Source organism: Littorina saxatilis, linkage group LG1, assembly GCF_037325665.1.
Source record: "Littorina saxatilis isolate snail1 linkage group LG1, US_GU_Lsax_2.0, whole genome shotgun sequence".
In the NCBI taxonomy this organism is placed as follows: Eukaryota; Metazoa; Mollusca; class Gastropoda; order Littorinimorpha; family Littorinidae; genus Littorina; species Littorina saxatilis.
Window position 1 is genome coordinate 43,118,936 of NC_090245.1, and position 27,417 is coordinate 43,146,352.

Consider the following 27,417-nt stretch of genomic DNA (forward strand, 5'->3'; position numbering starts at 1 on the left):
GACAAAACGCTATGTAATTGATGCGTGACAATATTTGTGGTTGGAACTTTTGTGGTGGGGGTAAAGAGGGAGGTGGGGGTGGAGGCGCCCGGGGACGGTGTGTGTGTGCGTGTGTGTGTGCGTGTGTGCGTGTGTGTGTGGGTGTGTGTGTGTGTGTGCGTGTGTGTTTTTGTGTGTGTGCGTGTGTGTGCGTGCGTGTGTATGTGTGTGTGTATCAGTGTGCGTGTGTGTGTGTGAGTGTGTGTCGGTGTGTGTGCATGTGTGCGTGTGTCAGTGTGTGTGTGTGTGTGTGTGTGTGTGCGTGTGTGTGTTCGTGCGTGTGTGCGTGTGTATACGCGTATGTGTGTGCGTGCGTGTGTGTGTGTGTGTGCGTGCGTGTGTGTGTGTGTGTGTGTGCGTGTGTGTGTGTGTGCGTGCGTGTGTGTGTGTGTGTCAGTGTGCGTGTGTGTGTGTGCGTGTGTGTCGGTGTGTGTGCATGTGTGTGTGTGTGTGTGCGTGTGTGTGTGTGTGTGCGTATGTGTGTGTGTGTGTGCGTGTGTGTGTGTGTGTGTGTGTGTGCGTGTGTGTGTGCGTGCGTGTGTGTGCGTGTGTGTGTGTGTGTGTGTGTGCGTGCGTGTCAGTCACGGTGTGTGTGTGTGTGTGTGCGTGTGTGTGTGTGTGTGTGTGTGTGCGTGTGTGCGTGTGTGCGTGTGTATACGCGTATGTGTGTGCGTGCGTGTGTGTGTGTGTGTGTGTGTGTGCGTGTGTGTGTGTGTGTGTGCGTGTGACGGGTGTGTGTGTGTGTGTGCGTGTGTGTGTGTGTGCCGGTGTGTGTGTGCGTGTGTGTGTGTGTGTGTGTGCGTGCGTGTGTGTGTGTGTGTGTGTGCGTGTGTGTGTGCGTGTGTGTGTGTGTGTGCGTCAGTGTGTGTGTGTGTGTGTGTGTGTGTGCGTGTGTGTGTGCCCGGTGTGTGCAGTGTGTGTGCGTGTGTGGGCGGATGTGTGTGTGCGTGTGCGTGTGTGTGTGTGTGTGTGTGTGGGTGTGTGTGCGTGTGTGTGTGTGTGTGTGTGTGGGCCGGTCAGTGTCAGTGTGTCAGTGAGTGTGCACGGTGTGCGCCAGTGTGTGTGTGTGTGTGTGTGTGTATGTGTGTGTGTGTGTGTGCATACGTGCGTACGTACGTGCGTGTCTGTTTTGTGTGAATATTTGTTTGTCTGTTCACTTTAAAGACCATTGCCGGGCCGGGTCGAAATAGTCTGTGAATGTATTGTTTTGTCAATAACAAACGTTCCAACAACCTACCTTTCTTGTTTTTTTATTCTTAATTTTGGAACGTTGGCAGTCTCTTTGTTTTTGGATTTGTCGTTTCTAACAATAACAATAACAATAACAATAACAGCACTTTATTGTCCATTAAAATATTACATAAAAATGGAAATTTTTCTTCGGCACACCCTGTCTGCCTGTAAACGATTATAACAACAATTGTATAGGACGACACACATAAAACATAAAACATAAAAGGGATACAATCAAATATGATATTGCACTATGTAAATTTACCCTCTCATATCACAGGAGTTGGGTTTCACAGCCGAGTAATCACATTACAAATATTTCCCACACACCTTCACATGTACACATTGTTTGTTTTTTCCCAGCCGACCAGCCTCTACGTGATGCGAGAAGAATTTAAAATGGTGACTGCAGAAGGCAGGAATGACTTTTTAAACTGGTTTTTGCGTGCCAAAGGGACCTTATAACGTTTACCTGAAGGGAGAATTTCGAAACAGGGGTTGAGAGGATGGATCGGATCACGGACAATTTTGAGAGCTTTCCGCTTAATGGCAGCTTCGTAGAGACTGGTCAGCTGTCGTTGGGGTTGCCCAACAAGCTTGCTAGCCGTCGCAACAATGCGGTGGAGTTTAGCTTTGTTTTTAACATTTGTGGTACCATACCATGTCACAATGTTAAAAGTCAGTATGCTTTCATTAGATATCAAAACATCACCAATGACAGAGAGGGTCAGAGAGAATACCAAGCATGATTATGTTTGATTCTAGTTTCGTTTTCATCGCTGATGCGGAAGTGTGTCTGCAGAGCGACCTCTGCACCAAGGGCAGATAATTGCTATCCCGGAAGCGATTTTGACTTCCTAAACTTACAAAGTGGTTTTTCTGTGGTTGGTATCCTCCCATCAATGGCTTGATTGCTAGTTCTGTGGTGCCTTGGACTGCGTTTTAGCTACATCAGACGATGGATGAGAGGTTAAAGAAGCTTCGTTCGTGAAATAGTAGTGATTTGTACAGCTTTTAGCTTTCAAATCGCGTTGCTCCTTCGTGGAGGGGTGCGAAAGCAGAAATGTCGGCTGCACCGCCTCGAACATTACCAACTACTCCAAAGAGCCAGCTGAGTCAAAATGCCAACATCAGAAAAGTGGCCGTGACCATGCCCGGCTACCAGGCCCAGTTCTTGGAATTTGATCAGGTAATTTGTCACTGTGTGGCCATATATTTGTTTTTTGCTAAGTGGTGTGTTCCTCCTGTCAAGTGTTGTTATCACTGCTGCTGTGCTAGCAGACGGTTCATTTCTGGCATGACTCACACACCCAGAACTGTATTTCTTCCTTTTTCAGCATATAGATAACTCCCCCAGTTTCTTTAGACTAATAAGTTATGATTCTGGACCAGATGGGCAGATTTGTTGTGTTGGACTAGTGTGTGACAGTGACTACAGAGCAGTCAGCTTAGAATTAGATCATAGATGTGCCCCTGTGTCTTGAACTATTGATTAGTGTTCCTGCAACAAGGCCTAGCTCCTACAATGAGTGTGCCTGTCACAGGAGTGTGACAATGGTCTCAGACTGTTGAATGCGTGACTGGGTGGCAGTGCTGTGATGATTCAGCCAGCAGCTTACTCATTTTTTCATGATTTGAGTCACATGCGCAAAGCAACTATTCAGACTGTTTCCCACACAGTTTATTATTATTAAAACAAAAACAGTCAGTTTACTAGATCTATACAAAAAGTAAACCCTCTGTTTTAAGACTGTCTCTTTTGTTTTCTTCAGAAAGGCTCTATCTCAGAACTCTCATTGTAAAGTGCGTTGTAGAACTTACCTCCCTTTATCTACTCACTCAGTTTTCTTGGAGGGGGGGTGGGGGGTGTAAAAGCATTATCAAAACAGAAGGACCAGTGTTTCAGACCAAATTAAACAGCATAATCGCTATTGAGGAAGCTTCCCTTCCTATGTGTGCACGTGTTTCACTGTTTGTCATATGTGTGTCTGTCGACGTTTCACTGTCACTCGTGTCAGAGAGAGAAAGACAGGAAAAGAGATAGACTTGTGTTCTGACTTCTGTGCACTCTGTACTTTGCCTTACCTTGACTTTCTGCACGCTGTAAATTAAGTGCTTTCCTGTTAAGTGTAAAGTAGTTCTTTTATTGTCTGACACTATAATGTTTGTGCGTTGCTGATTTAGAAAGCTTGTTTGGTTTTTGTCAGAAAATGTCCCAAAGATAGGATTTGTTGATGAATAATAGAACGGTGTAACCCCCTTTTTAAAACCTGCAAATTTGAGAAAACGTGGTCTTAAAAGAGAGCGGGGGGTCTTTGAAATCGGGTTCCAGTGTTCTAGCTATCAATGAGTAATCTCTTTTCTAATTAATGTTTAAGGGGACTCAAAAGCTTTTGAGCACTATAGTTGTAGTGGCTAGTGTAAGTGAAGTTACTTTAAACTTCAGTGGGATTTGCCTTTTCTTTTCCTCTTCAAAGTTTTATTCAACTCTTTTGCTCTGTGTACATGTATGTATTTTACTCTTTGAGAATCATGGGAGTGACTCTTACTTCATATCATATTTTTCAGAAAAATCCCCATGAATGAACTTTCTGCATCAGTGCATGTATATTTACATTGTGAAGCTTCCTTTTTGCTGATAATGCAAGTATGTTTATTGTCTGCAGAAAAGGCCCCTGGCTGCTATAGTCCAGGACATATGTGTTAGGTAAGAAACCTTTAACATTTCAATGTGGTTTGTGTGTTTATATGTGTGTGTGTGTGTAATTGTGTCTACTCTAATACACTGTAGCAACTATTTGTCTTTTTGTCGCAGATAAGAATATAAACAGTCCAAAAAAATGTACACAACTATCTCACAGATGACTGTACAAACGGAAAACTTTCCAGTTAAAATGTAATGAAATTGATTCATGTGCGGGCCTTCTCCTGCCCAGACAATGATGCTAAGTAATTTGTAAATTTTTTTGCAGTTTTCGACTCCTTGTAAGGTCAATAAAACTTGGTATAATTTCTAATGGATAGATACCTGAGGCAAGACTGAAAGCTCTAGGGGTCTGTGCACCTAGAAGTGAGAAGCACAGTAACATTTACTTGTCAATGCACTTACCAAGAATGCACAAGAACAAAGAATGAGTTCTTAACTAAGTATGTGTGTGCTGTTAATAGTGTTTAGTAGCATGTGCAGTGAGACATCTCAGTAAAAGTTGTATACACATGTGTAATGATAGGGATACACAACAAAGAATTTTATGATTATGAGATTCATTATGATTTGCCCTTTTGGTCTGTTGTGTCCTGTTAAAATGAAATTTTACTGAATTTCCTGTTAGGTATTTTTGTTTGTTTTATTAGTGGGAAAGTTATATATATATATTCTACTTTCAACATTGTTTGCAGCTGGTCCCTGAGCGATCCAAGCAAGTTTGCTCTTCAAACCTGTGATTCCTCCAAAGCCAGTGAATCCTCAAAGTCGAATTACAACACCTATGTCACAGAGAGAGTACGTTTCCTGATTTCCTGTCCTTGCTCCAGTGTGCTTTTTTCCGCCCCTCTTTTTATGTGCTGTGCAGTGGAACGCCCCTTTTAAGACCTCAACAAATCTGAGAAAACAAGGTCCTTAAAACGAGTTAGGCTTAAAATGGGGGAAAATGTACAAAGGCTGTGAACGGGAGTCTGAAAAAAGAGGGTCGTAAAAGGTAGGGAGTCTAAAATTGGGGGTCTTAAAAGGGGGGTTCCTCTGTATAAGCTTAAGTCATTGGTTACTGCCCAAAGTAGGGTATTTTTGAAGTGATAAAAGCCAAAAGGTTAGGAATAATTTTTTCTTCAAACATTAACTCCGAAATTTTGAAGAACAAAACACAGATGTTTCCCTTTATTTTATTTTCATTTTGTGGTTTACAGACCTCTGGGTACATTTTGGATTTTCGTGGTTCATACGTCATTACATGGGTACAGGAAGGAACATGTTTGTGAACTGCAGTAGTAATTTTCTATATCACCAGTTCAGCAATGTTCTCTTTTGTTATCCCAAAGAACACATTTGAATTGACACTAGTTGAAGCCATGTGTGAAACTTCTTAGGCAATTACAACACTTGTGAATGCTGAACTTATTTTGCTTTCTTTATTCCAGAATCGACAGGAAATACAAAATGGAACCGTTCTTACTTTGGCTCCATCTCCGGTAAGCTCATATTTATTTGGAGTGGGCAAATTATTCTCATATATGTATAGGTTACAACACGAGTGGTTTTTTATATGGCTTGTATTTCAGTCAAGACCCAGCGGATGAATATCATCGGGAGACACGAGCCTTTGGCGAGTGGCTCTCGATTGATATTCCCGCTGGGTCTTGACTGAAATACAAGCCATATAAAAAACCACGAGTGTTGTAATCTGTATATCCCATTCTACCATCAAACACAAAGTGTAGACTACTAGCGGCACTTTTGCGATCTGTGGAGTGTGAAACAGTGTTTTCAGCGAGACATGGCCTTTTTGCAACCTTAAACTAAGTGACCGTCGCTGAAAAAATAAAACGAATGAGTGCATCTATAAGTACGCGGTAACACTACTTTCAGACCGTTTAAAAGCGTTAAGTAAAGGTTCATAAGTTGCAAGAAAGTAATGAAGTCGTATAGAAATCCATTTAGTTGAAGCGCACAATTCTTTTGCGTTTCAGGTCGGCGGAACGGGGAAACCGGTTTGGCCCCCATTTGGCTTACTCGACTCGATTCAGAATCGATTCCACGTTGTTTTTTTCGAACGCATTATTATACAATTAGTCTTATTGACAGAGAAGCAAATTTTAGGGAACACATATGTAGATTTAACCATTTGCTCCCTATTTGAAATGTATCTACATGATAAACTGTTTTGCGAGTGTGTTTGCATGAACCTAAACTGGTATTGATGCGATGAAAACAGGACCCAAGTCTGTCACCGCCGCTTGATTGCATTTTGAAAGAATATGACTGGATTACGGAAAAATACACACATGTTAAGTTCTTAGATACCTTCATCGCCAATGTGGACTTACTGCAGAGCCAGGCAAAAGAGTAGACTTGCTCGCAAAACACGTGAAACAGCTGATGATAGCGAAGCCCAACCGTGCCAGGTAAGGACGGTCTGACAGATTCTCAAAAGTCGTCTGCTAACGAAGCAAGGGGAGGGTACTCGTGTTTTTGTTTTGGTTCGCTGGCATCTGGTTATCTTGTAAGTTGAATGTTCGTTTTTTCCCACCTGCATTGCTTTCATAATGAAAGAAACGTTTGCTTATTGCATCTCATACATCAGATCAGTTCTGAGATTCATTTTTGCGTGCAACTGATATGGTTTTCTGAGCCGTGCAATACGATTTTGGAACTTCATACAAATGTGTCACATTGTTCGGCGCGAGGTCAAAGGTCGGGAGCAAAGTAGTTCTTCGCCCAAATCGGAATCTGCACTATCATATATTTTTTTGAGTCCATGATGTATTTATTGAGCTATAAAAATACAACATATATACCCATACTGAAGTAACAGAGACAAAGAAGGGAGGTCATGGGATATTATGTATATATATCATAGCATCACTATATTTCTTCAGGGATGGTACATATTACAGTCCAACCTGTCTATAACGACCACCTAAGGGACTGACAAAGGTGGTCATTACAGACAGGTGATCGCTATGGTAAGTTAAATGTGTGACATCGCCTAAAGTATTTAAAGAAAGGCTCGTCTGGGACACCTTTTGGGGTGGTTGTTGTTGGCAGGTGGTCGCTTTTGACAGGTGGTCGCAAAGGCAGGTTTGAATGTAGTTGTAAGCTCACCCACCAATAATTTAAATTATAGCTCACAAGATCATGTTTTTACATTTAGTCAAGTTTGTCTGGTTGATGTACAGTTAAACCTGCCCTGGCGACCCCCTGCCACTACTCCCCTTCCCAAAGGACCCTGACAAGTTTGTTTTTCTCAAATTCTATACATTTCCATAGTGACCATCTGTCTATGTCAACCACTTTTTGGGGGCCTCTTGGGTGGTTGTTAACTTGTTCACTGCCAGGAAATATTTGTATGCAAAGCAATACCTGTATTCATCTGAATTGACAACTTACAATGTGTCCTTGGTGTATAACTAAAAATGAATACAACACACAAACACACATTGTTTGTTTGTTGTTTTTCTTTTTCTTCAATTTTTATTTATGAAACGGTTTGTTGTCCGTTAAAGCAAGTTTTCCAGGACATCAGCTGACGTCCTGCGGGCAGCGAAAGGGTTAAAGACAGGTTCAACGGTATATGGTTCTTTACAGGCGCAGACAGCACAGGGCATTATCACCAAGCTCAGCGAGGGTTCCAACAAGACTCTGTCAGAGGACAAGCTGGAGGGTCTACGACAGCTGGTGCGGCGAGCGCCAGACTCTACCTTCGCTGTGGAGTTCATCAACAAAAATGGTCTTCCTATCATCATCAGCATCGTCACTGACGGCACCTTGTGAGTGACCTCTAAACTCTCTGTGTCATTACTTGCGGTTGTGTCATGTGGCATCACCTGAACTTGGTATCCATGATTCAAATAAATCATTAAATGATTGAAAAAGGGATGTTTTCTTTTGATATTTAAGTATGCAGTAGACTTATAAAACTCTGTAAGTCACCATATTGCGTTTACAAAATGTATATTAAAATATGGTCATAGACATAGAGAACATGAGTCAAGTTTCATACAGTGTAGATGAGAAATAGAATGCTTTAGTTTTATGTTCCTTCATTTTAGAACTAGGTGATGTGGAAGACTTTTACTGCCTTGTGTCTTGCTGGATTTGCTTCTTAAATTGCAAGGATCCTCTGATTTCACAGAAATAAACAAAATTGTTTACATCCCAAAAACCCCTGCAGGGGAGAGGAAAGGCCTTTATCTGAAGACAGATGCTGAAGAAGAAGACAGATGCTTTTGCAGAGAATGTTTTACTTTTACATGTACTGTACTTGACTTTGAAAACGTATGTTATATTTCTTTCGTTTGTATCTTGCAGCAAAAAGGAGCCACTGGCATTAACACTAAAATCATTTGTGTCATTGATGGATCATGGGATTGTATCATGGGACATCCTAGAACCAGACTTCATCAAACGGGTAAGCTTGCAGAAATTGTTCTGACAAATCCATCATGTTTACAAATCTTTGCACCACATACTACCCTTTCTGATTATAACTGTAAGCGCTGATAAATAGTATATTACAATGTTTCATACAAGCAGTTTGTAAAGTTGATTTATTGATCACTGGGGAACTTTGAATAGCTATTGACATTTGTGACTGCAATGACTTAAAGTTGAAGGCCCACTCATCTTGTAAAAACAGTTTGACTCTCTGTTGTCAGATCTGGCCAGGCTTTAAAATGAGGTAATATCATCTCTCCACTTGGTCACATACTAAAAATCAACACCCTCACTGCTTGCTGCGGTGGGATCAACTTTTTTGAGGAATTAATTTCCAAAAAGGGCAAGGAAATTAATTCTTTAACAAAAATACCACTTTACACAGAGAGCACCCAGGCTGTGCATTTTTGGTATGTGACCAAGTGGAGGGATGGTCTTATCCCATGTAAAAGGTTCGTGACCAAGTGGAGGGATGGTCTTATCCCATGTAAAAGGTTCGTGACCAAGTGGAGGGATGGTCTTATCCCATGTAAAAGCCCAAACAGATCTGAGACGGTGAGGCAATCTGTTTTCACGAGGCGAAGTGGGCCTTTAAAAGCGCAGGAATAAAAATGTTCTTGGACCTGTGAGACTCGTGTGTAGAAAGACCAGGTGGTTTGTCTTTTTGTGTGTAAAAAAAAAACCTGCATGAATGGAATAAACTTTAGCGGTTTTTTTGTGCCTCGTTGGATATTTGCCTTTTAATACTGGCTTTGTTACTACTGTCTGTGCTCTCTCGTGTGTATCGTCTACTGCAACATGTTCATAGTTAACATCCCACACACTGTGTTGGACCGAATACCTTCCAAATAAGCTTTTTCAGTTTGACCTCTGCACTGAGCAGTGATCTTCACCTGAACTGAAAGGGCGTTGCTTCAGGTGAATTCCATCCTTGCTTTAATCCAGTAAGTCTTAAACCCAGTGTTTTTTGGTGGTCTGTTTCCAGGTAGCTGACTGTGTCAATGTGGGCAGCAACAACCTGGATTTGGTGTGTCTCCAGTACGCGCTGGAGATCCTGGAAGCTGTTGTTCTGCACAGTTCTGGCAAACAGAGTGTAGTGGAGCAGTCGGTCACGTCGCAAAACATCATTCCTCATTTAGAAAGGTAGCACAGTGGAACCCCCCTTCTAAGACCCCCCAATTTAAGACTTTCTCCTTTTTAAGGCCCTGTTTTCTTAGACTTTCTATTTGTGAGAGGGTGGAGTGGAAGGGGTACCCAGATCAGGAAGCAATAGAGTCGCCAAGTCAGGGGTTGCATGTAAGGTGACTTTTATTTAACATATAACATAAGGCAGTGTCTGATGACTAGAAAAAAGAAAATAAAACATTATCTAAGACTAAGTACATGACATAACAAGTGTAAACGTGCTATGCATAACAAGGCATCGTAATCATAACAAACTTTCATCAGTAAACCTGAACTACCAAGAGAAGAGAGAGGAGGGGGTTGGGGAGGGGGGGGGGGGGGGGGGCATGGAGATACAAGACTAATTCACTACTCAATAGATCGCTGAGGACACAAGTCCTACCTGTAAGCATGGAAGGGTGACAAGGTGCGATAATTCTACAATCAGTTACTACAGGGGGAGTTACGTTATCTCTGAAGTCGCACAGCATGTGACGCGCATGCAATGCTACTATGAACAAAGAACAAGGCTCGCGCAGGAAAACTAGCCTTACATGCAAAACAACGTACTGACGCTATGATGACACTAGGATCAAATAGCTAATACACATATATATATACGTGCACACCATAGCATCAATCATACGATCAGAACACATCATAGACTTGGTCAAACCTAGCAAATACAATAATACAAAAGAAACAAACTCCACGAACACTTCACTTCTCAAAGCAGAGCACACACTTACACAACTCGTCACAGAACTTGAAACCGATCCTCCGTCACATCACTGATATAAAACCAGCTGTCAAAACGCTTGTTCCAACACACACTGTAAATGTTTGTTTTAAACACTCCTCAAATACATCCTTCGCCAAAACAAAGTTAATGGCTGAAACTACACAATACTACTCTCTCTGCAGCTACACACCAAAACAGCCATCGCCGGTTCAATCACAAGTTGAACGACACAATCTAAAATCACAACTGCAAGGGGTCTTCTCACTACCAATTCACACGGGTGACTGCCACAGCGCCACGCTATCTATATTAGCGTGCGCACACTTTAAACAGTCAACCAATGAAAACGCAGCATTTATACACATGTACAAACAACACAGCAACCTGCAGTGACACACATGGGTCAAGGGAGATAATCGGGTCAGAGACTGAAAGAGAGGAACAGTTCATTTGACACGACAATAATCGTGATTCGCCACCCTGCTACATATTCATAACCTCTGTAAATGTACTCCCATTTTAAGACTCGCTCCTTTTTACATTTAGTCAAGTTTTGACTAAATATTTTAACGTAGAGGGGGGAATCGAGACGAGGGTCGTGGTGTATGTCTGTCTGTCTGTCTGTGTGTGTGTGTGTCTAGAGCGATTCAGACTAAACTACTGGACCAATCTTTATGAAATTTGATATGAGAGTTCCTGGGTATGATATCCTCAGACGTTTTTTTAATTTTTTTGATAAATGTCTTTGATGACGTCAAATTCGGCTTTTCGTGAAAGTTGAGGCGGCACTGTCACGCTCTCATTTTTCAACCAAATTGGTTGAAATTTTGGTCAAGTAATCTCCGACGAAGCCCGGACTTCGGTATTGCATTTCAGCTTGGTGGCTTAAAAATTAATTAATGACTTTGGTCATTAAAAATATGAAAATTGTAAAAAAAATATTTTTTTTATAAAACGATCCAAATTTACGTTCATCTTATTCTCCATCATTTTCTGATTCCAAAAACATATACATATGTTATATTTGGATTAAAAACAAGCTCTGAAAATTAAAAATATAAAAATTATTATCACAATTAAATTTTCGAAATCAATTTAAAAACACTTTCATCTTATTCCTTGTCGGTTCCTGATTCCAAAAACATATAGATATGATATGTTTGGATTAAAAACACGCTCAGAAAGTTAAAACGAAGAGAGGTACAGAAAAGCGTGCTATCCTTCTCAGCACAACTACTACCCCGCTCTTCTTGTCAATTTCACTGCCTTTGCCATGAGCGGTGGACTGACGATGCTACGAGTATACGGTCTTGCTGCGTTGCATTGCGTTCAGTTTCATTCTGTGAGTTCGACAGCTACTTGACTAAATGTTGTATTTTCGCCTTACGCGACTTGTTAAAACCTGATTTTGTCAGAATTTTGGAGGTCTTAAAAGGGGAGTTCCATTGTACCTGTACAATGGGGAAGCAGAGTGTAGTGGAGCAGTACAATGGGGAAGCAGAGTGTAGTGGAGCAGTACAATGGGGAAGAGTTTTAGCTTGAAAGGTTGAGCAAAAGAGAACAAAATGTATCAGATGGATCAGTTTCACTGAAGATAAAGAGATAATCTTTTCTTGCTCACGAGTATCAGAATACAGAAATTGTATATGTAAGAAATAATGGAGCCAAGTTTTGTTGACAAGATAGTAGGAAACAGTTGATTGTTTGGGGGGTCTTGTTTTTCTTCTGACATTTAAATGAATCAAATCTGAACCCAAAAATGGTCACTGTAACCTGTTTATTTGTTTGCAGTATTAACCTAGAAGTTCAGAAAAATGCCATCGCTCTCATCAACGCTCTCTTCATGAAAGCAGATCAACCAAAACGACGGGTATGTTTCCCTTTGTAAGCTTACCATTTTTGAAGAATAGTTGGCAAGAAGATTTTGCTGAATGTTTGTACTTCTAGCGAATTGCTTTTTTGTATGCATGTATTGTTCGTGTTACTGCTGTTCTAAAAATATGTGTGGGACAATTCAGGTAAAAGGTACCATTAACAAGGGCAGAGGTTTGTTTGTCTAAATTTACTTGTCTGCAATCCAGTCATGATCATACAATGTGTTTATTAAATGATTTTCTTTTTTCACAGAAAATTGGCGAGAGTCTCCAGTCGAAACACATGAGAAACACAATACTCACAGTAAGTTGATCATGTGAACACTGGAAAGTTTTTTTGCCTGCAACTGTGTAATTGCTGCTGTATAACAAGATCAACGACTGTAGACTTTCACTATAATGTTCAATAAAAAATTAAAGTTGTCAAATGCTCAGGGTTGGTGCTAGGGAGCAGGATCTAGGTTTGAGACTAGAGTATATTCACTGGAATTTTTGAGCATGTGACTGTCAAAAGATACAAAGTTACACAAGTTAGTTTAGTTCTGTTGTTCTGCTTCTCGAGTAAAGAATATAGCCGGTTAAATAAATGTTAACTATCCTTTGCACTGATCTGTGATGAATAGTCTGTTTGAGGGTAAAGTTTATAAGAAAGTGTGCTTCTTTCAGTAAAATGTGTTGTAGTTATGAAACCCAAACAGCATATTTGAGTGTGCAGAATACTATTGAAAAACAAAAGAATTCTGTGCTCACCAAGAAGAAGACAGCACAACTTAACCAAAATGCGAAAGTAAAAGCAAAAATTATTAAAAGTAAAAGCAGAATAGAGTTATTAACCAGTGGTGTTATTTGTCTCCCCAGCATGTTATAAGGCAGCAAAATATTGGCACAGCCATGGCACATCAGCTATACGTTTTGCAAGTCCTGCTGATGAATCTCCACGAAGAAAGGATGAAAGCTCCTGTTGATCCACATGACCAGGTAAGTGAGGGGCTGTGGAGAAACACTGGAATCCCCCCCCCCCCCCACCCCCATTTCAGATCAACACAAATCTGAAAAAATCAGATCTGAAAGAGCAGGGAGTCTTAAAACGGGCGTTAATTTACAGAGGTTCTGAACAGAAAATCAGAGAAAAAAACAGGGTCTTAAAAGGGAGGGAGTCTTAAAAAGGGGTACCGCTGTATTATGCTCATGATGGGTGAAATCAGCTGGGTGATGAAAAATCCACACTACTGTTTGGTCTGAGTGAAAAAATATATATGTTCATAATGCTGGTGAATGTCAATGATTTCATAGATAAGGAGGCAGAAAAGGTACTTTAACAAAAAAATGCATCCTTTCCTCATTTTCTTAGGAGCCAAGCTAATTTGTAACCCCTGGTGTCATTTGTTCAAAAGAAACAGGTTTTTTGGGGGGGAAGGCATGTTAATATTTGGTGTGGACGAGATGCAAAGCAAGGGAGACAAATATGAGCATTTGGAAAAGAGTTACATTTCCTGGATTGAGTTTAATTTCAGGGTTATGAGCAAAGTTACAGCCAGGTTCTGCACCTGAATTGATTTAAATCATGATAATAAAGTGCCTGGTGTGACATTACGGAACTTACAATGATAGGTTTAGAAATATACACCCGTGAAAGGAATATAAAAATAGATTATGGTGCATTTGGATTGTAAGAACTTGTCAGGCTGCTTTCAATAGAAACACCCAGTATATAAAGTTAGTGACTACCAAAGATTAGTGTGTTGTAAGAAAGGAGAGAAGGTTAGCACTCCCCTTGACAAGGACGGACGGGACCCTTGTGGTCTTTATAACACACTTGGCATGTGTTCCCCTACTTTGGGATCACACCAATTTTTTGTGTGTGTACAGCTCTCACAGAATATGTTGCATAATTATGACTTGCTGTGTGATACCAGATTTACACAAGTTTTTTTTGTTTCTTCTGTTTATAAAGTATTGATATGTAAGCAAAGCTTGGTAAAATCTTTGACAAGCACAAAAAAACCGCTCCAGAAATGTTAGCTTCACGTTTCAGTTCTCATTTTTAGAGGAAACAGCAAACAGATAAGTGTTTCGAGAATCAGGTTTGTCTCAAAGACTGTCATCATGAGCAGTGGAAAATCAGGTCCCTGCCAGACTGTAGTTTGACACGACCTGATTTACATTATACATACACGTATGAATATATGGTTTAGTTACCGGTATGTCATGGATGGTCTCTCTCATTGTATGTAGGATAAATGTCACATCTGATCGGTTGATTAACAGCACAGACACTCCTTACTAGTTCAGGAAATGTTGCAGAATATTCAGGGTTGCATTAGATCCACAAAAAAATGGGTAGCGCCGTATACTGTATGGCAGCTCGCTTTCCCCAGGGAGAAAGCAGCCCGAATTTCTGTGAGGTTACTCTCATGGACTATATAAAAAATCTTATCTTATCCTTATCATTGCAAGATGGGTTTTTTAAGTTTAAAAAAATATCTGTTTGTTTCAGGTCATCATCCGAGAAATTGAAGAGCTTAGGAGGATAGCATTTGAAATCGAGGGAGATCCTAACATGAATGCAGTACGACGTTCACAAAGCGCAGCTAGAGATTTCAAAAAGCTAGGATTTGAGGTAAGTCGAACTTTTATTTTGAAACATTTTGATATTCCTCTGTTGTTGGTTTTGTTTGATTTCAGCAGCTTCTATCTATGTCCAGCGTAGTCTTCTGTACTCTCCATTCATTCTTCTTCTTCTGCGTTCGTGGGCTGAAACTCCCACGTACACTCGTGTTTTTTGCACGAGTGGAATTTTACGTGTATGACCGTTTTTTACCCCGCCATTTAGGCAGCCATACGCCGTTTTCGGAGGAAGCATGCTGGGTATTTTCGTGTTTCTATAACTCACCGAACTCTGACATGGATTACAGGATCTTTTTCGTGCGCACTTGGTCTTGTGCTTGCGGTGTACACACGGGGGGTGTTCGGACACCGAGGAGAGTATACACACAAAGTTGACTCTGAGAAATAAATCTCTCGCCGAACGTGGGGACGAACTCACGCTGACAGCGGCCAACTGGATACAAATCCAGCGCGCTACCGACTGACCTACATCCTCGCCCCTTCTCTCCATTCATTGACTTTGGTCTTGGCCTGGAGAATTGACTGTATTTACTGTTTGTTTGCCGTCTGTCTTTGTTTCTCTTTGTTTGACTTTCAGTCTTTTGCAGTATACTGAAATCAATATGTGTTTCAGAATCAAACGAACCCTGCGGAAGACTTTGTGAAGGTGCCCTGTGGTCTACTGGCTCTTGACTGTATGCTGTACTTTGCACAAAACCATGGGGAGAATTACGTCAAGGTAAACCTTTTTCAGGGCTCAATGTTGTCATGCCACAGGAAAGGATACAGATTAATATTAATTTGATTCGGGATGTTGAATGGGAGATGCACTTCTGATTTAACACCATATTCAACGTCACCTATCACTTTTCTGATGCACAGGTGGTACTGGAGAACTCAACACGTGCTGATGAACACGATTGTCCCTTTGTGCGGGCCAGCATGTATCTGACCAAGATGATCTGTGAAATCCTGAGGATAGGTGAACCGCGTAAGTACTCATCTTTTTCTTTTTTTTTAGGTGTAGTGGAGGAGTGGAAGGTAGTAGAATCGAAGCCCAAGTCCAAGCGTCTTGTTTCAACTTTTTATTCAAGAAAACAATGCAAGTAAGCGTAGAGGCCGAAGGCGAAACCCGTAGACAGCGAAGCAAGTGTAGTGTCGTGTTCAGCTGCTAGGAGCGAATGCATACTTATGCCGGTGTTCGGCCTATACTTATAGCCGCGGCGCGGACTGCATCGAAAGCGCCGTCCGGCGAGAATAAAAATCGCCTGAATACGGCCAGAAACACGGAATCTGTGTTTCTTACACATGCTTTACCCTACGTTATTTAAACAAATACATAACCAATCCTAACAAACAATACATAAAATTAAAGCTACGACCTTTAGCTTTCCGTTACAATAAATAACATTTCGTAAAAACTTATATTTATTTAGTAGGATACAAAAACAAAGGTCCTAGTGAAGGCACTGAACCAACTTCAGTGCGGAAAATTACAAAACTCTCCAAACTGGAATAATGGACAAACTCATAAATCATACAGATAAAAAGAACCGCAGACAAACATCATGATATGCGTTACTTGGGGGAAAATTATACATTCACTTAGTATGAAGCGGCACAGTCCGAAAGTAAATGGAATCGGCCAAATTCCGGCGCGAGTACCTGTCTGCATAAATTAGGAATCTTTGCAGAGAAACCAAGCATCACTCATTACAACCAAATCCTTATAAACAAACTAAAATCATATGCAACATAGGTACGGGATATGTAATAGTGATACAAAAATGACAAAACAATGATTGAAAAGACAAAGATGAGTTTGTGAGAATCAATTTCTCTCGACGATACATGAAAACCGGTCAAGGTCAAAGTGACGCTTTGGTCAGTTCGAAGCATTATCGTAAATAACACAATAATATGCAGCCATCCAGCCTAATCAGTGACTTCTATGCAAACCTAAATATAATTAGGACAATATCAAAGATAAAAGGGACTTTGAAAGATAGAAGTTAGGTAGATATATATAAAGAAAGGTATTTTATTAGAATGTGCACCGGCAAGGTGCGCTCGCATCATCGTATCGTCTGCTACGGGGTGGGTGATTCCGTTTGTACTGTACACAAGGCTGTTTCGCTATGCGATGATTAGAGTGTTTAGGGTAGCAAAGTGCACTTGGCTACATAGGGATGGTTATGTGCACAAGAAAGTGCCCCATCGGATAGGACCAAAACAGAGGTTCAGATGGGATGAAACCTCAAGCAAATATCAATTTCAGCCAATGAATATGACCAAAGCGCTTGGTCACTTTCTCCTGCACACTACCCCTGGAGTCGGGTGTGTCAACAATTTTGGTATTCCTAGTACCCCTGGCACATGCAAAAAAAAGTTCTTATCTGTTTAATAAATGGTATTAAAGTAATAAGGAAGAAATGGTGTATTTTTTATTCAGTGCCGTTGTGACATATGGGTTCCAAATTGCTAAACATTCATATATTTCATCGAAGTAACAGAAAGGTACAAACCGAACATATGCATACGTTGCACTTGCAGTTTTTTTAGAAATATCCCGCAATTTTGCATAAAGACCGCATTATTGCTGTTAGAAGGTGGAACTTTTGTGTGTGACATAGCAACAATATTATTGTGTGCACATAACAATAAACATCAGCAATATCTGTGTTTGACAAGATATCGTTGACTTTATGTGGACTAAAATTATCATTGTCATTTAGTGTTTAGTTTGTAACTTGTGTGATCAAGTTATACAGTGTTCAGTTTTTCTCATCCTGCAGCTGATGACACAGGACACGTGTACTACTCCATGTTCTTCTCCTCGGAGAAACCGTTTGAGGAGTTCTTCTGCACCATTATACAACTGCTGAACAAGACGTGGAGAGAGATGAGAGCCACCACGGCAGATTTTCCCAAGGTAACCTTGTGTCTCCTGTGTTGTTCCCAGCCTCAGAGGACAAAGGGTCAGTTCGACCTGGATTGAAAATATGTATAGGTCCAAATTTTCTGCTTTGTCCGCTTGGTTTGATAAGTGATGGCCAGAAGACCTTCTACGTGTCAAAACTATCGGACCGTCGACCAGCCAGGGGTCAGACCAATGGGTCAAATCAAAAAAGTATGCGTCATTGACCGAAGGCCAAGGTCGGGGAACAACACTGCTTGTGTGTTTGTGAAAAAGGTAGAGAATATGATGTTTATGTTAAGGGCTGCCTTTCTTGCTGCCTGAACGAAAGGATGTGTGTGTGTGTGTGTGTGTATGTATGTGTGTGTGTGTATGCATGTGTGTGTTTGTGAAAAAGGTAGAGAATATGATGTTTATGTTAAGGGCTGCCTTTCTTGCTGCCTGAACGAAAGGATGTGTGTGTTTGTGTGTGCGTGTGTGAGTGTGTGTGTATGCATGTGTGTGTGTGTATGCATGTGTGTGTGTGTATGCATGTGTGTGTTTGCTCTGTGAGTGTTTTAGGCAGATGATGACAGGACTATCATATCCTGGAACATACTACCATGTGCTGTCCTGAACTTTTTCTGAAATCCGTTGAACAGAGGCTTTTTTATAAGACAAATTATTAAACTATTAGACTGTGGGGAAAAATTAGTACATTTATGAATTTTCTGTCTGTCTTGTGTACCCCCCCCCCCCCCCCCCAGCCCCCTCTCTCTCTCTTTCTCTCTCTCTCTCTCTCTCTCTCTCTCTCTCTCTCTCTCTCTCTCCCTCTCTCTCTCTCTCTCTCTCTCTCCCTCTCTCTCATGCCTTCTGGTTAAAAAGAAAAAGTACTTAGAACTGCACTTTCTCCTTTACATAGACTGGTTTTCATCAAAAGCTTTCTTCTCACTGTTGGGGGAAAGCCTTGAAATTGTAACACCCCCCCCCCCCCCCCCCCTTTTAAGACCTCAAAAAATCAGGAAAAAACAAGGTTTAAAAAAGGAAGAAGTCTTAAAATGGGGCAAATTTACTGAGGTTATGAAGAAAAAGTCTAAGAACACAGGGTCTTAAAAGGGAGGAAGTCTTACATTGGGAGGACTTAAAATGGAGGTTCAACTGTACCTTGAAGTATATGAGTATGATTCAGGTGCTAGAGGTGGTGAAGGAGCAGGTGACGCGCGCGCTCAACACCCACTCCTCTTCCTTCGAGTCGTTCCGCAACAAAGTCTTCACCCTCACCTACTCTGAGATCCTCAAGCTGCTGGAGAACGAGCGCAAGATCAAGGAGGAGTTTGAGTCACAAACCAAACCTGTGAAGTAAGTGTGTCAGGGTAATCTTTAGTCACAAACCAAATCTGTGGTGTAAGTGTGTGAGGGTTATCTTGAGTCACAAACCAAACCTGTGAAGTAAGTGTGTCAGGGTAATCTTTAGTCACAAACCAAACCTGTAGTGTAAGTGTGTGAGGGTTATTTTGAGTCACAAACCAAATCTGTAGTGTAAGTGTGTGAGGGTTATCTTGAGTCACAAACCAAATCTGTAGTGTAAGTGTGTGAGGGTTATCTTGAGTCACAAACCAAACCTGTAGTGTAAGTGTGTGAGGGTTATTTTGAGTCACAAACCAAATCTGTAGTGTAAGTGTGTGAGGGTTATCTTGAGTCACAAACCAAACCTGTAGTGTAAGTGTGTGAGGGTTATCTTGAGTCACAAACCAAACCTGTAGTGTAAGTGTGTGAGGGTTATCTTGAGTCACAAACCAAACCTGTAGTGTAAGTGTGTGAGGGTTATCTTGAGTCACAAACCAAATCTGTAGTGTAAGTGTGTGAGGGTTATTTTGAGTCACAAACCAAACCTGTAGTGTAAGTGTGTGAGGGTTATCTTGAGTCACAAACCAAACCTGTAGTGTAAGTGTGTGAGGGTTATCTTGAGTCACAAACCAAACCTGTAGTGTAAGTGTGTGAGGGTTATCTTGAGTCACAAACCAAATCTGTAGCATGTGTAGGTTATCTGTGTCTGTTAAGAATAAAATAAACAATGGCAAGCTTATGGAACATTTTACAGTATTGACAAAATAAAACATTCACTGGAACCTCTATCTAATGATTTTGAAAGTAAACGAACAAGATATGCAGAAGACAAATGATTGATTATGGTGTTGCTAGTATGCAAACTTATCTTTGGTTGTTGAACAATCCTTGTTGGTAACCTTCAACAACCGAAGATAAATTTGTCATATTATTTGTATGTTGTTTATCGTTTTTGTCTTTGTTAGATCAAGGTTCAGATAGTTGTTTTGTTTTGTCAATTAAATGTTCCATAGTCTTCTGTTCTAGGTTTTTTTATTATTCAATTTGTGTGTGTGTGTGTGTGTGTGTGTGTGTGTGTGTGTGTGTGTGTGTGTGTGTGTGTGTGTGTGTGTGTGTGTGTGTGTGTGTGTGTGTGTGTGTGTGTGTGATTTTAGAAGTAAAATTGGTGTTTTGATGAAAGATGCATGTCTGTGGGTAAAAATATTATCAGCATATTGTTTGTGCAACAGTAACCAGAAGACTGCAGGTTATTTTCAGGATGTTATCATTTATTTTGAGCTATCATCACATCATACTTGCAGGAAGGAAAGTTCCCGTCAGGAATTCCTGAAATCAGAGATTTACTTCCGTAAGGATTTCCTGATTTGTAGAGATGAAAGTATACCCTAAAGTGTTTTGAGAGCAAATTATTCAATCGGTCTTCTATGCAGGATTATTCTGAGTTTGAAATTCCCAATCCTCAGCCCTATGTTTTCATCACTAAATAAATGTGTGACTACAAGTGAAAAATCATTTCTATGCTTTGTGTAAAATACTCATCTATCATATGGAGGTATTCAGTTTTCAGAGGGCTAATGCTGAGAGAAGATGAGGAGACAAGTTGAGGAAAACTTCAGGTCTTTTTCTAAGGTCAATTCTTGTCATTTCAGAGAGTTGAGAAAGAAGTTGATACCAGAAATACAGGACATTGTCAAACAACAGCGTCTCAACTACTTGGTGGAAGGCTCGTGTTTTCCAAAGTATTCTCGCAATGGTCGTATCAAAGGTAAGCATTGTGGTGATGTGACATACTTTCCTCTTTTTACATTTAGTCAAGTTTTTTTTATTTTTCTGGTTATACAATACAGTGGAACCCCCCCTGAAAGACCTCAGATGTGAGAAATTGAGGTCTAAGAAAGGAGGGAGTCTTAAAATCGGGGTACATTTACAAAGGTTAAGAGCATACAGTCTGATAAACCAAGGTATTAAAATGGGGGAGGTGTTAAATTTGAAGGTCTTCTTCTTCTTCTTCTGCGTTCGTGGGCTGAAACTCCCACGTACACTCATGTGGGTGTTTTTTTTGCACGAGTGGAATTTTACGTGTATGACCGTTTTTTTACCCCGCCATTTAGGCAGCCATACGCCGTTTTCGGAGGAAGCATGCTGGGTATTTTCGTGTTTCTATAACCCACCGAACTCTGACATGGATTACAGGATCTTTTTCGTGCGCACTTGGTCTTGTGCTTGCGTGTACACACGGGGGTGTTCGGACACCGAGGAGAGTCTGCACACAAAGTTGACTCGAGAAATAAATCTCTCGCCGAACGTGGGGACGAACTCACGCTGACAGCGGCCAACTGGATACAAATTCAGCGCGCTACCGACTGAGCTACATCCCCGCCCTCAGCGCGCTACTGACTGAGCTACATCCCCGCCCTCAGCGCGCTACCGACTGAGCTACGTCCCCGCCCTCAGCGCGCTACCGACTGAGCTACGTCCCCGCCCTCAGCGCGCTACCGACTGAGCTACGTCCCCGCCCCAATTGGAAGGTCTTAAAGGGGATCTTCCAGTGAACTAGTCTTTATCTATTTTTGAGTAATGTGTCAAATAAAATAAATTAAGATTCTCTGTGGCTCCCTCCCACTTGGATGGCGTATTTTACCTGTTTCAGTCTGTGGCACTATGACAGAACACAATTATATCTTGTACAGGTTGCTCTTTACCAAAATACTCTTTGGTGACCGATTCTAATCAAAGGGACAGACCGGGTAGCTCAGTTGGTAAAGCACCGGACTTGGGATCCTAGGGTCACGGGTTTAAAATCCAGGCCGGGATAGTCACGGGTCAATTTTATGCATACGTAAAAACAATATCCATGTCCCAACCCCGTGTCACCATAGTGGCACATAAAAGATCTCAGTCATTCTACCTTAAGTGCAGGTGGCTGATTACACATTAACACGCACCGACTGGGTAGCGCGACTTTTGCTGATGCAAGCTTTCCACTGGGAGGAAGCGATCCAAATTTCCCAGCGAAAGGATAATGCAGTAATTGAACAAATTAAATAAAATCTAAGCATGTTTCTATGAGGAGTAAGGGGGAACAAAATTTTCTCTTTCAGACAAGTTCTGGTTCTGGCGTCTGGCACCGAACCACAAAGCCTTGCACTACGGTGATTGCAGCGAGTCAGACCATCCCAAGCTGGAGGACCTGCCCAGCAAATGTAAGTGCTGTACACTACACTCCCACAGTGAAAACTGGCATTGCAAATGATACCCGTGTGTATGTGCATGCCTGCTTATTTGTGTGTGTGTTTAAGTAGGAGGGTCAGTGTGTACATGTGTGTGTGTTTGTTTGTGTGTGTTTTGAGTGTGTGTTTGTGGGACAGTGTGTGTGTGTGTGTGTGTGTGTGTGTGTGTGTGTGTGTGTGTGTGTGTGTGTGTGTGTGTGTGTGTGTGTGTGTGTGTGTGTGTGTTTAAGGGTCAGTAGTGTCTCTATCTCTGTCTCTGTGTTTGTGTGATTTTCTTCTGCAATGGTAAAGCTGTTAGTAAAATCTCATTTAAAAAAAGAAGTGATCATGGAATTGGTAGTAATGAAGTACAGCTTAAGAGATAAACAGCTAAGAGGACAGCATCAACAAGTCATGCTAACAACCAGCATCACCTTCCATCCATCACATGTTAGGTATTGTGTGTGTGCAGTGCCGCTGGTGGACATCCAGCGCATGGTGACAGGCAAAGACTGTCCTCATGTGGGGGGTAAACAGGGCCTAAGGAGAACGGTGAGTGAACTGCCTCTCTGTCTTTCAATGTTAGTAGTGTGGGGAGGTAGCTCAGTTGGTAGCGGCGCTGGTTTGAAACCAGTTGTCTCTGTCGGCGTGGGTTTGACCCCTAGGTTCGGCAAGGGATTTTATTCCCAGGGTCAACTTTATGCAGACTCTTCTCTGTGTCTGAACTACCCTGTGTGCACGCCTGTGCCTAATGAAGATCCAAAGTTCACATTGAAAGTCTCAGGGCTTGGAAACATCAGTACATGCATGCAGAAAAAAGTGTGTTTTTTAAATTGATAGCGCTGTACTATATGGCAACTTGCCTTCCTCAGTGAGATAGCAGCCCGAATTTCCATGAAGGTAACTTCACAGGATAATGTGATAGAAATTCCTAAACATACCATAATACATTAAGTCGAGTTTTCTTTGATACAATTACGTATGCGAAAGTCAGCGACTTGCATTTTGTTCTGATTCATGAATCGGTGATGTTGTTGCACACCATTTTGACAACTGAAGATTAGTGTGCATAAGCTTTATTGTGTGATAAGGGGAGGAAGATTGTCATGCTACTGTGGGTTTTGATGCTAGGTATTGTAACAGTTACCTCCCTTCAACAACAAAATCCCGGTGAACTTCTCTACCAGGATTGTCACTGTAGTTGCCAATCTCCACTCATATGAAAGTTTAATGGCACAGAGCCACTGTCACGATTTTCAACTTTGTGCAGATTTGCTTTCAAATCTGTGCACATACCATGTTTGGATAAAAGAGTCTTTATAATTCACGAAAAGACATGGTTCACAAACGATGGGATCCAAATATCAACCTCCATTAAAATTTGATTGCAATATGTCAAGTATAGTGAGTTATGAAGCTAGAATAATATCTACCAGGTGACATGGTTACAGTCTGTAAATATTCTGCAGAAGAGATGGAGTTGGTGTCTATAAATTTCTTTGGATATATCAATTAATGTGTCACATTATCTTATGTTATCTCATCTCATCTCATCGCATCTCATCCAATTCTTAGTCTATCGTATTATATTGTACAAAAATCATTGTTCTTTTTTCTTTTCTTTTGCATCAGAATCAGATGGGAAGACTAGCAGTAGCATTCCACATCGAGACGTATCTTATCATATCCCATGACCTCCCTTCTTTGTCTCTGTTACTTCAGTATGGGTATATATGTTGTATTTTTATAGCTCAATAAATACATCATGGACTCCAAAAAATATATGATAGTGCAGATTCCGATTTGGGCAAAGGACTACTTTCCTCCCGACCTTTGACCTCGCGCCGAACAATGTGACACATTTGTATGAAGTTCTAAAATCGTATTGCACGGCTCAGAAAACCATATCAGTTGCACGCAAAAATGAATCTCAGAACTGATCTGATGTATGAGATGCAATAAGCAAAAGTTTCTTTCATTATGAAAGCAATGCAGGTCGAAAAAAACGAACATTCAACTTACAAGATAACCAGATGCTAGCGAACCAAAACAAAAACACGAGTACCCTCCCCTTGCATCGTTAGCAGACGACTTTTGAGAATCTGTCGGTAGTGTGTTTTGGTGTGCGCCTTCAGCTATCAAACATCGGCTGTTTCACGTGTTTTGCGAGCAAGTCTACTCTTTTGCCTGGCTCTGCAGTAAGTCCACATATTTTTCCGTAATCCAGTCATATTCCTTCAAAATGCAATCAATCGGCGGTGACACTGAGACGTGTCGGTCGCGTTTTCCTCACACCCATACCAGTTTAAGTTCATCCATGCAAACACACTCGCAAAACAGTTTATCACGTAGATACATTTCAAATAGGGAGCAAATGGTTAAATCTAAACCTACATATTTGTTCCCTAAAATTTGCTTCTCTGTCAATAAGCCTAATTACACACGTTCGAGAAAAACAACGTGGAATCGATTCTGAATCGAGTAAGCCAAATGGGTCCCAAACCCGTTTCGCCCGTTCTGCCGACCTGAAACGCAAAACAAAAGAATTGTGCGCTTCAACTAAATTAATTTCTATTCGACTTCATTACTTTCTTGCAACTTATGAACCTTTACTTAAAGCTTTTAAATGGTCTGAAAGTAGTGTTACCGCGTACTTATCGATGCACTCATTCGTTTTATTTTTTCAGCGACGGTCACTTAGTTTAAGGTTGCAAAAGGGCTAAGTCTCGCTGGCAACAGTTTTACCCTGCACAGATCGCAACAGTGCCGCTAGTAGTCTACACTTTGTGTTTGATGGTAGAATGGGATATACAGATTACAACACTCGTGGTTTTTTATATGGCTTGTATTTCAGTCAAGACCCAGCGGGAATATCAATCGAGAGCCACTCGCCAGAGGCTCGTGTCTCCCGATGATATTCATCCGCTGGGTCTTGACTGAAATACAAGCCATATAAAAAACCACTCGTGTTGTAACCTATACATATCCCATGACCTCCCTTCTTTGTCTCTGTAAATGTACTCTAGGTATATTTCTTGTATATCCATTGTACTCTTGTCAAATCCATGATGTAACTATTGCACTCTTCTAACACATAAAATAGTGGATAAATACGGGTGCACGAAATACATCATAGCTGGCTCTACTTTTTGTCGTCCTTGACATTCCAAAAGCAAATGTACCTGTAAGACCGGATGTGCAAGGGGTCACCACGCTTTTGAGAACATGCGCGAGAGTCGTTCAGTGCTATAGCTTAGTTTTGGTCTCGTCTTGCCGAGACTATCATCACAGCGTCATAGATTTCATGAAGTCTGTCATCCATCGCGTCATATTATGGGGACGTAATCTGTTATGTTTCCTTCTATTCGCAGTTCTGTTTCTCTCTTGTGATCAACATGACAAGCCGTATGTGTTTGAGTGTGTGTGCTCGTGCTCTCAACTAAAACAGAAGTCAAACTAGCAATCGTTAAAAACCCAGTCCGTTCGAGAAGCAATGTTATGCTCATGTGAAGTTACAGTGTACCTGGTACACACGTTCTTATCGGTACATCATCGACTACGACTGTTCTCTGGACAAGCTGTTCGATGCACTTTGCGAGTTTTTCTAGCTCTTCTGTGGTGCAGTAGGCCCTTATGGACGATGAAGGTGTCCAAGATCTCAGGAGATGCGTGTGTAACCACTAGGTATTCAGTCAAATCCGTCTAAGAGGCTTTCAGCTGACGGGGACAACCAAACCACCATTATGCACCGACTTGACATAGATCAACAGACGTGCCTTTAGAATAATGTATGTGCAGAGGTGCCTCATCTGAACAGACAACTAAAGCTTGATGTTTCCGTCACACGTTGTCTTTTGGATCTTCATGGGATATACAGTTTACAACACTCGTGATTTTGTATATGGCTTGTATTTCAGTCAAGACCAAGCGGGAATATCAAAGGGACTCACTCGCCAGAGGCTCATGAGTCCCTTGATATTCATCCGCTGGGTCTTGACTGAAATACAAGCCATATAAAAAAACACTCCTGTTGTAACCTCTATTTATCTTATCTTATCTTATCTTATCTTATCTTATCTTATCTTCATGCAGAATCAGGTGGGGCGACTAGCGTTCAGCATTGTGACGGAAGCCGAGGAAGATCAGATCTGTTTTGTTGCTGCTACAGACTACGATTACCACATGTGGTGTGATGGGCTCAACGCATTGCTAGGCAACGAGGTAAGCATTTCTTGTTGTTATCTTTTGTGAACTTGTCTTTCTCTTTCCATGAATTCTCTCACTGTTAGTTTTAAAAGGATGATTATATTGTCAAAGGCCTTTTCGAAGTCCACGAAGTTGATGTACAGCTGTCTGTGCCGTTCTGTGCACTGCTCAATAAAGTTCCGCAGGGCAAATATCTGATCATTTTGTTAATTTTGTATTCATCATCTTCATTCATTCAGACAGATGAATAACAAAAATAACAAAAAACAGTTGTACTTTTCTATACCTCTTTACTCAACTATGTTTATATGATTTTTGCCATCAGAAGTTACTGTACATGAAGTGTTACAGTGGAACCCTCCTTTTACGACATTCAAAAATCTGAGATAATCGGGTCTTAAAATGGAGGGAGTCTTAAAATGGGGGTCTTAAAAGGGGGGTTCCACTGTCTTAGCCCTAGTGTTACACTGATTTCACACAGGGTGAAAAGCTGAGCTATTTGCTGCCTTTGCAGATGACCAGTGGGCAGGTGGAGCAAGACATGGAGATGCTGCTGTCCATGGAAATCAAGATCCGACTGCTGGACACCGAGGGTCTGCAGATACCCGCCGAGGCACCCCGGCTCCCTCGCCCGCCGGACAACTTCAATTTTGCCTACATGAACTTCAACTTGTGACACCAGCAAACCTCAGACTTATGGTGCAATGGAATAGAGAGAGAGAAAGAGAGCCGTGTTGGTCTTCATGCGGATTGTCAAGGGGGATTGACAGAAAAAGAGAGCCGTGTGGGTCTTCGTGTGGGTTGTCAAGGGGGATAGAAAGAGAAAGAGAGCCATGTGGATTGTCAAGGGGGATAGAAAGAGAGCCATGTGGATTGTCAAGGGGGATAGACAGAGAAAGAGAGCCATGTGGATTGTCAAGGGGGATAGAAAGAGAGCCGTGTGGATTGTC

The 27,417-nt window shown here is 41.4% G+C and overlaps 1 protein-coding gene and 1 non-coding gene across 2 annotated transcripts; both read left to right on the forward strand.

Moving 5' to 3' along the window:
• Nucleotides 1-2,125: 2,125 nt before the first annotated feature.
• On the forward strand, nt 2,126-27,417 carry LOC138970502 (engulfment and cell motility protein 1-like). The gene is made up of 20 exons (XM_070342959.1): nt 2,126-2,461; nt 3,939-3,979; nt 4,672-4,774; nt 5,407-5,457; nt 7,574-7,755; nt 8,297-8,396; nt 9,408-9,565; nt 12,120-12,198; nt 12,456-12,506; nt 13,061-13,180; nt 14,700-14,822; nt 15,444-15,548; nt 15,692-15,800; nt 17,605-17,741; nt 18,895-19,064; nt 20,702-20,817; nt 22,154-22,255; nt 22,734-22,813; nt 26,354-26,482; nt 26,982-27,417. Exons 1-20 carry the CDS (start codon nt 2,336-2,338, stop codon nt 27,141-27,143), a joined length of 2,244 nt encoding a protein of 747 aa, XP_070199060.1. The 5' UTR covers nt 2,126-2,335; the 3' UTR covers nt 27,144-27,417.
• Nucleotides 13,942-14,061, forward strand: LOC138951184 (U6atac minor spliceosomal RNA). The gene has a single exon (XR_011451042.1). It is a non-coding gene; the product is annotated as a U6atac minor spliceosomal RNA (small nuclear RNA).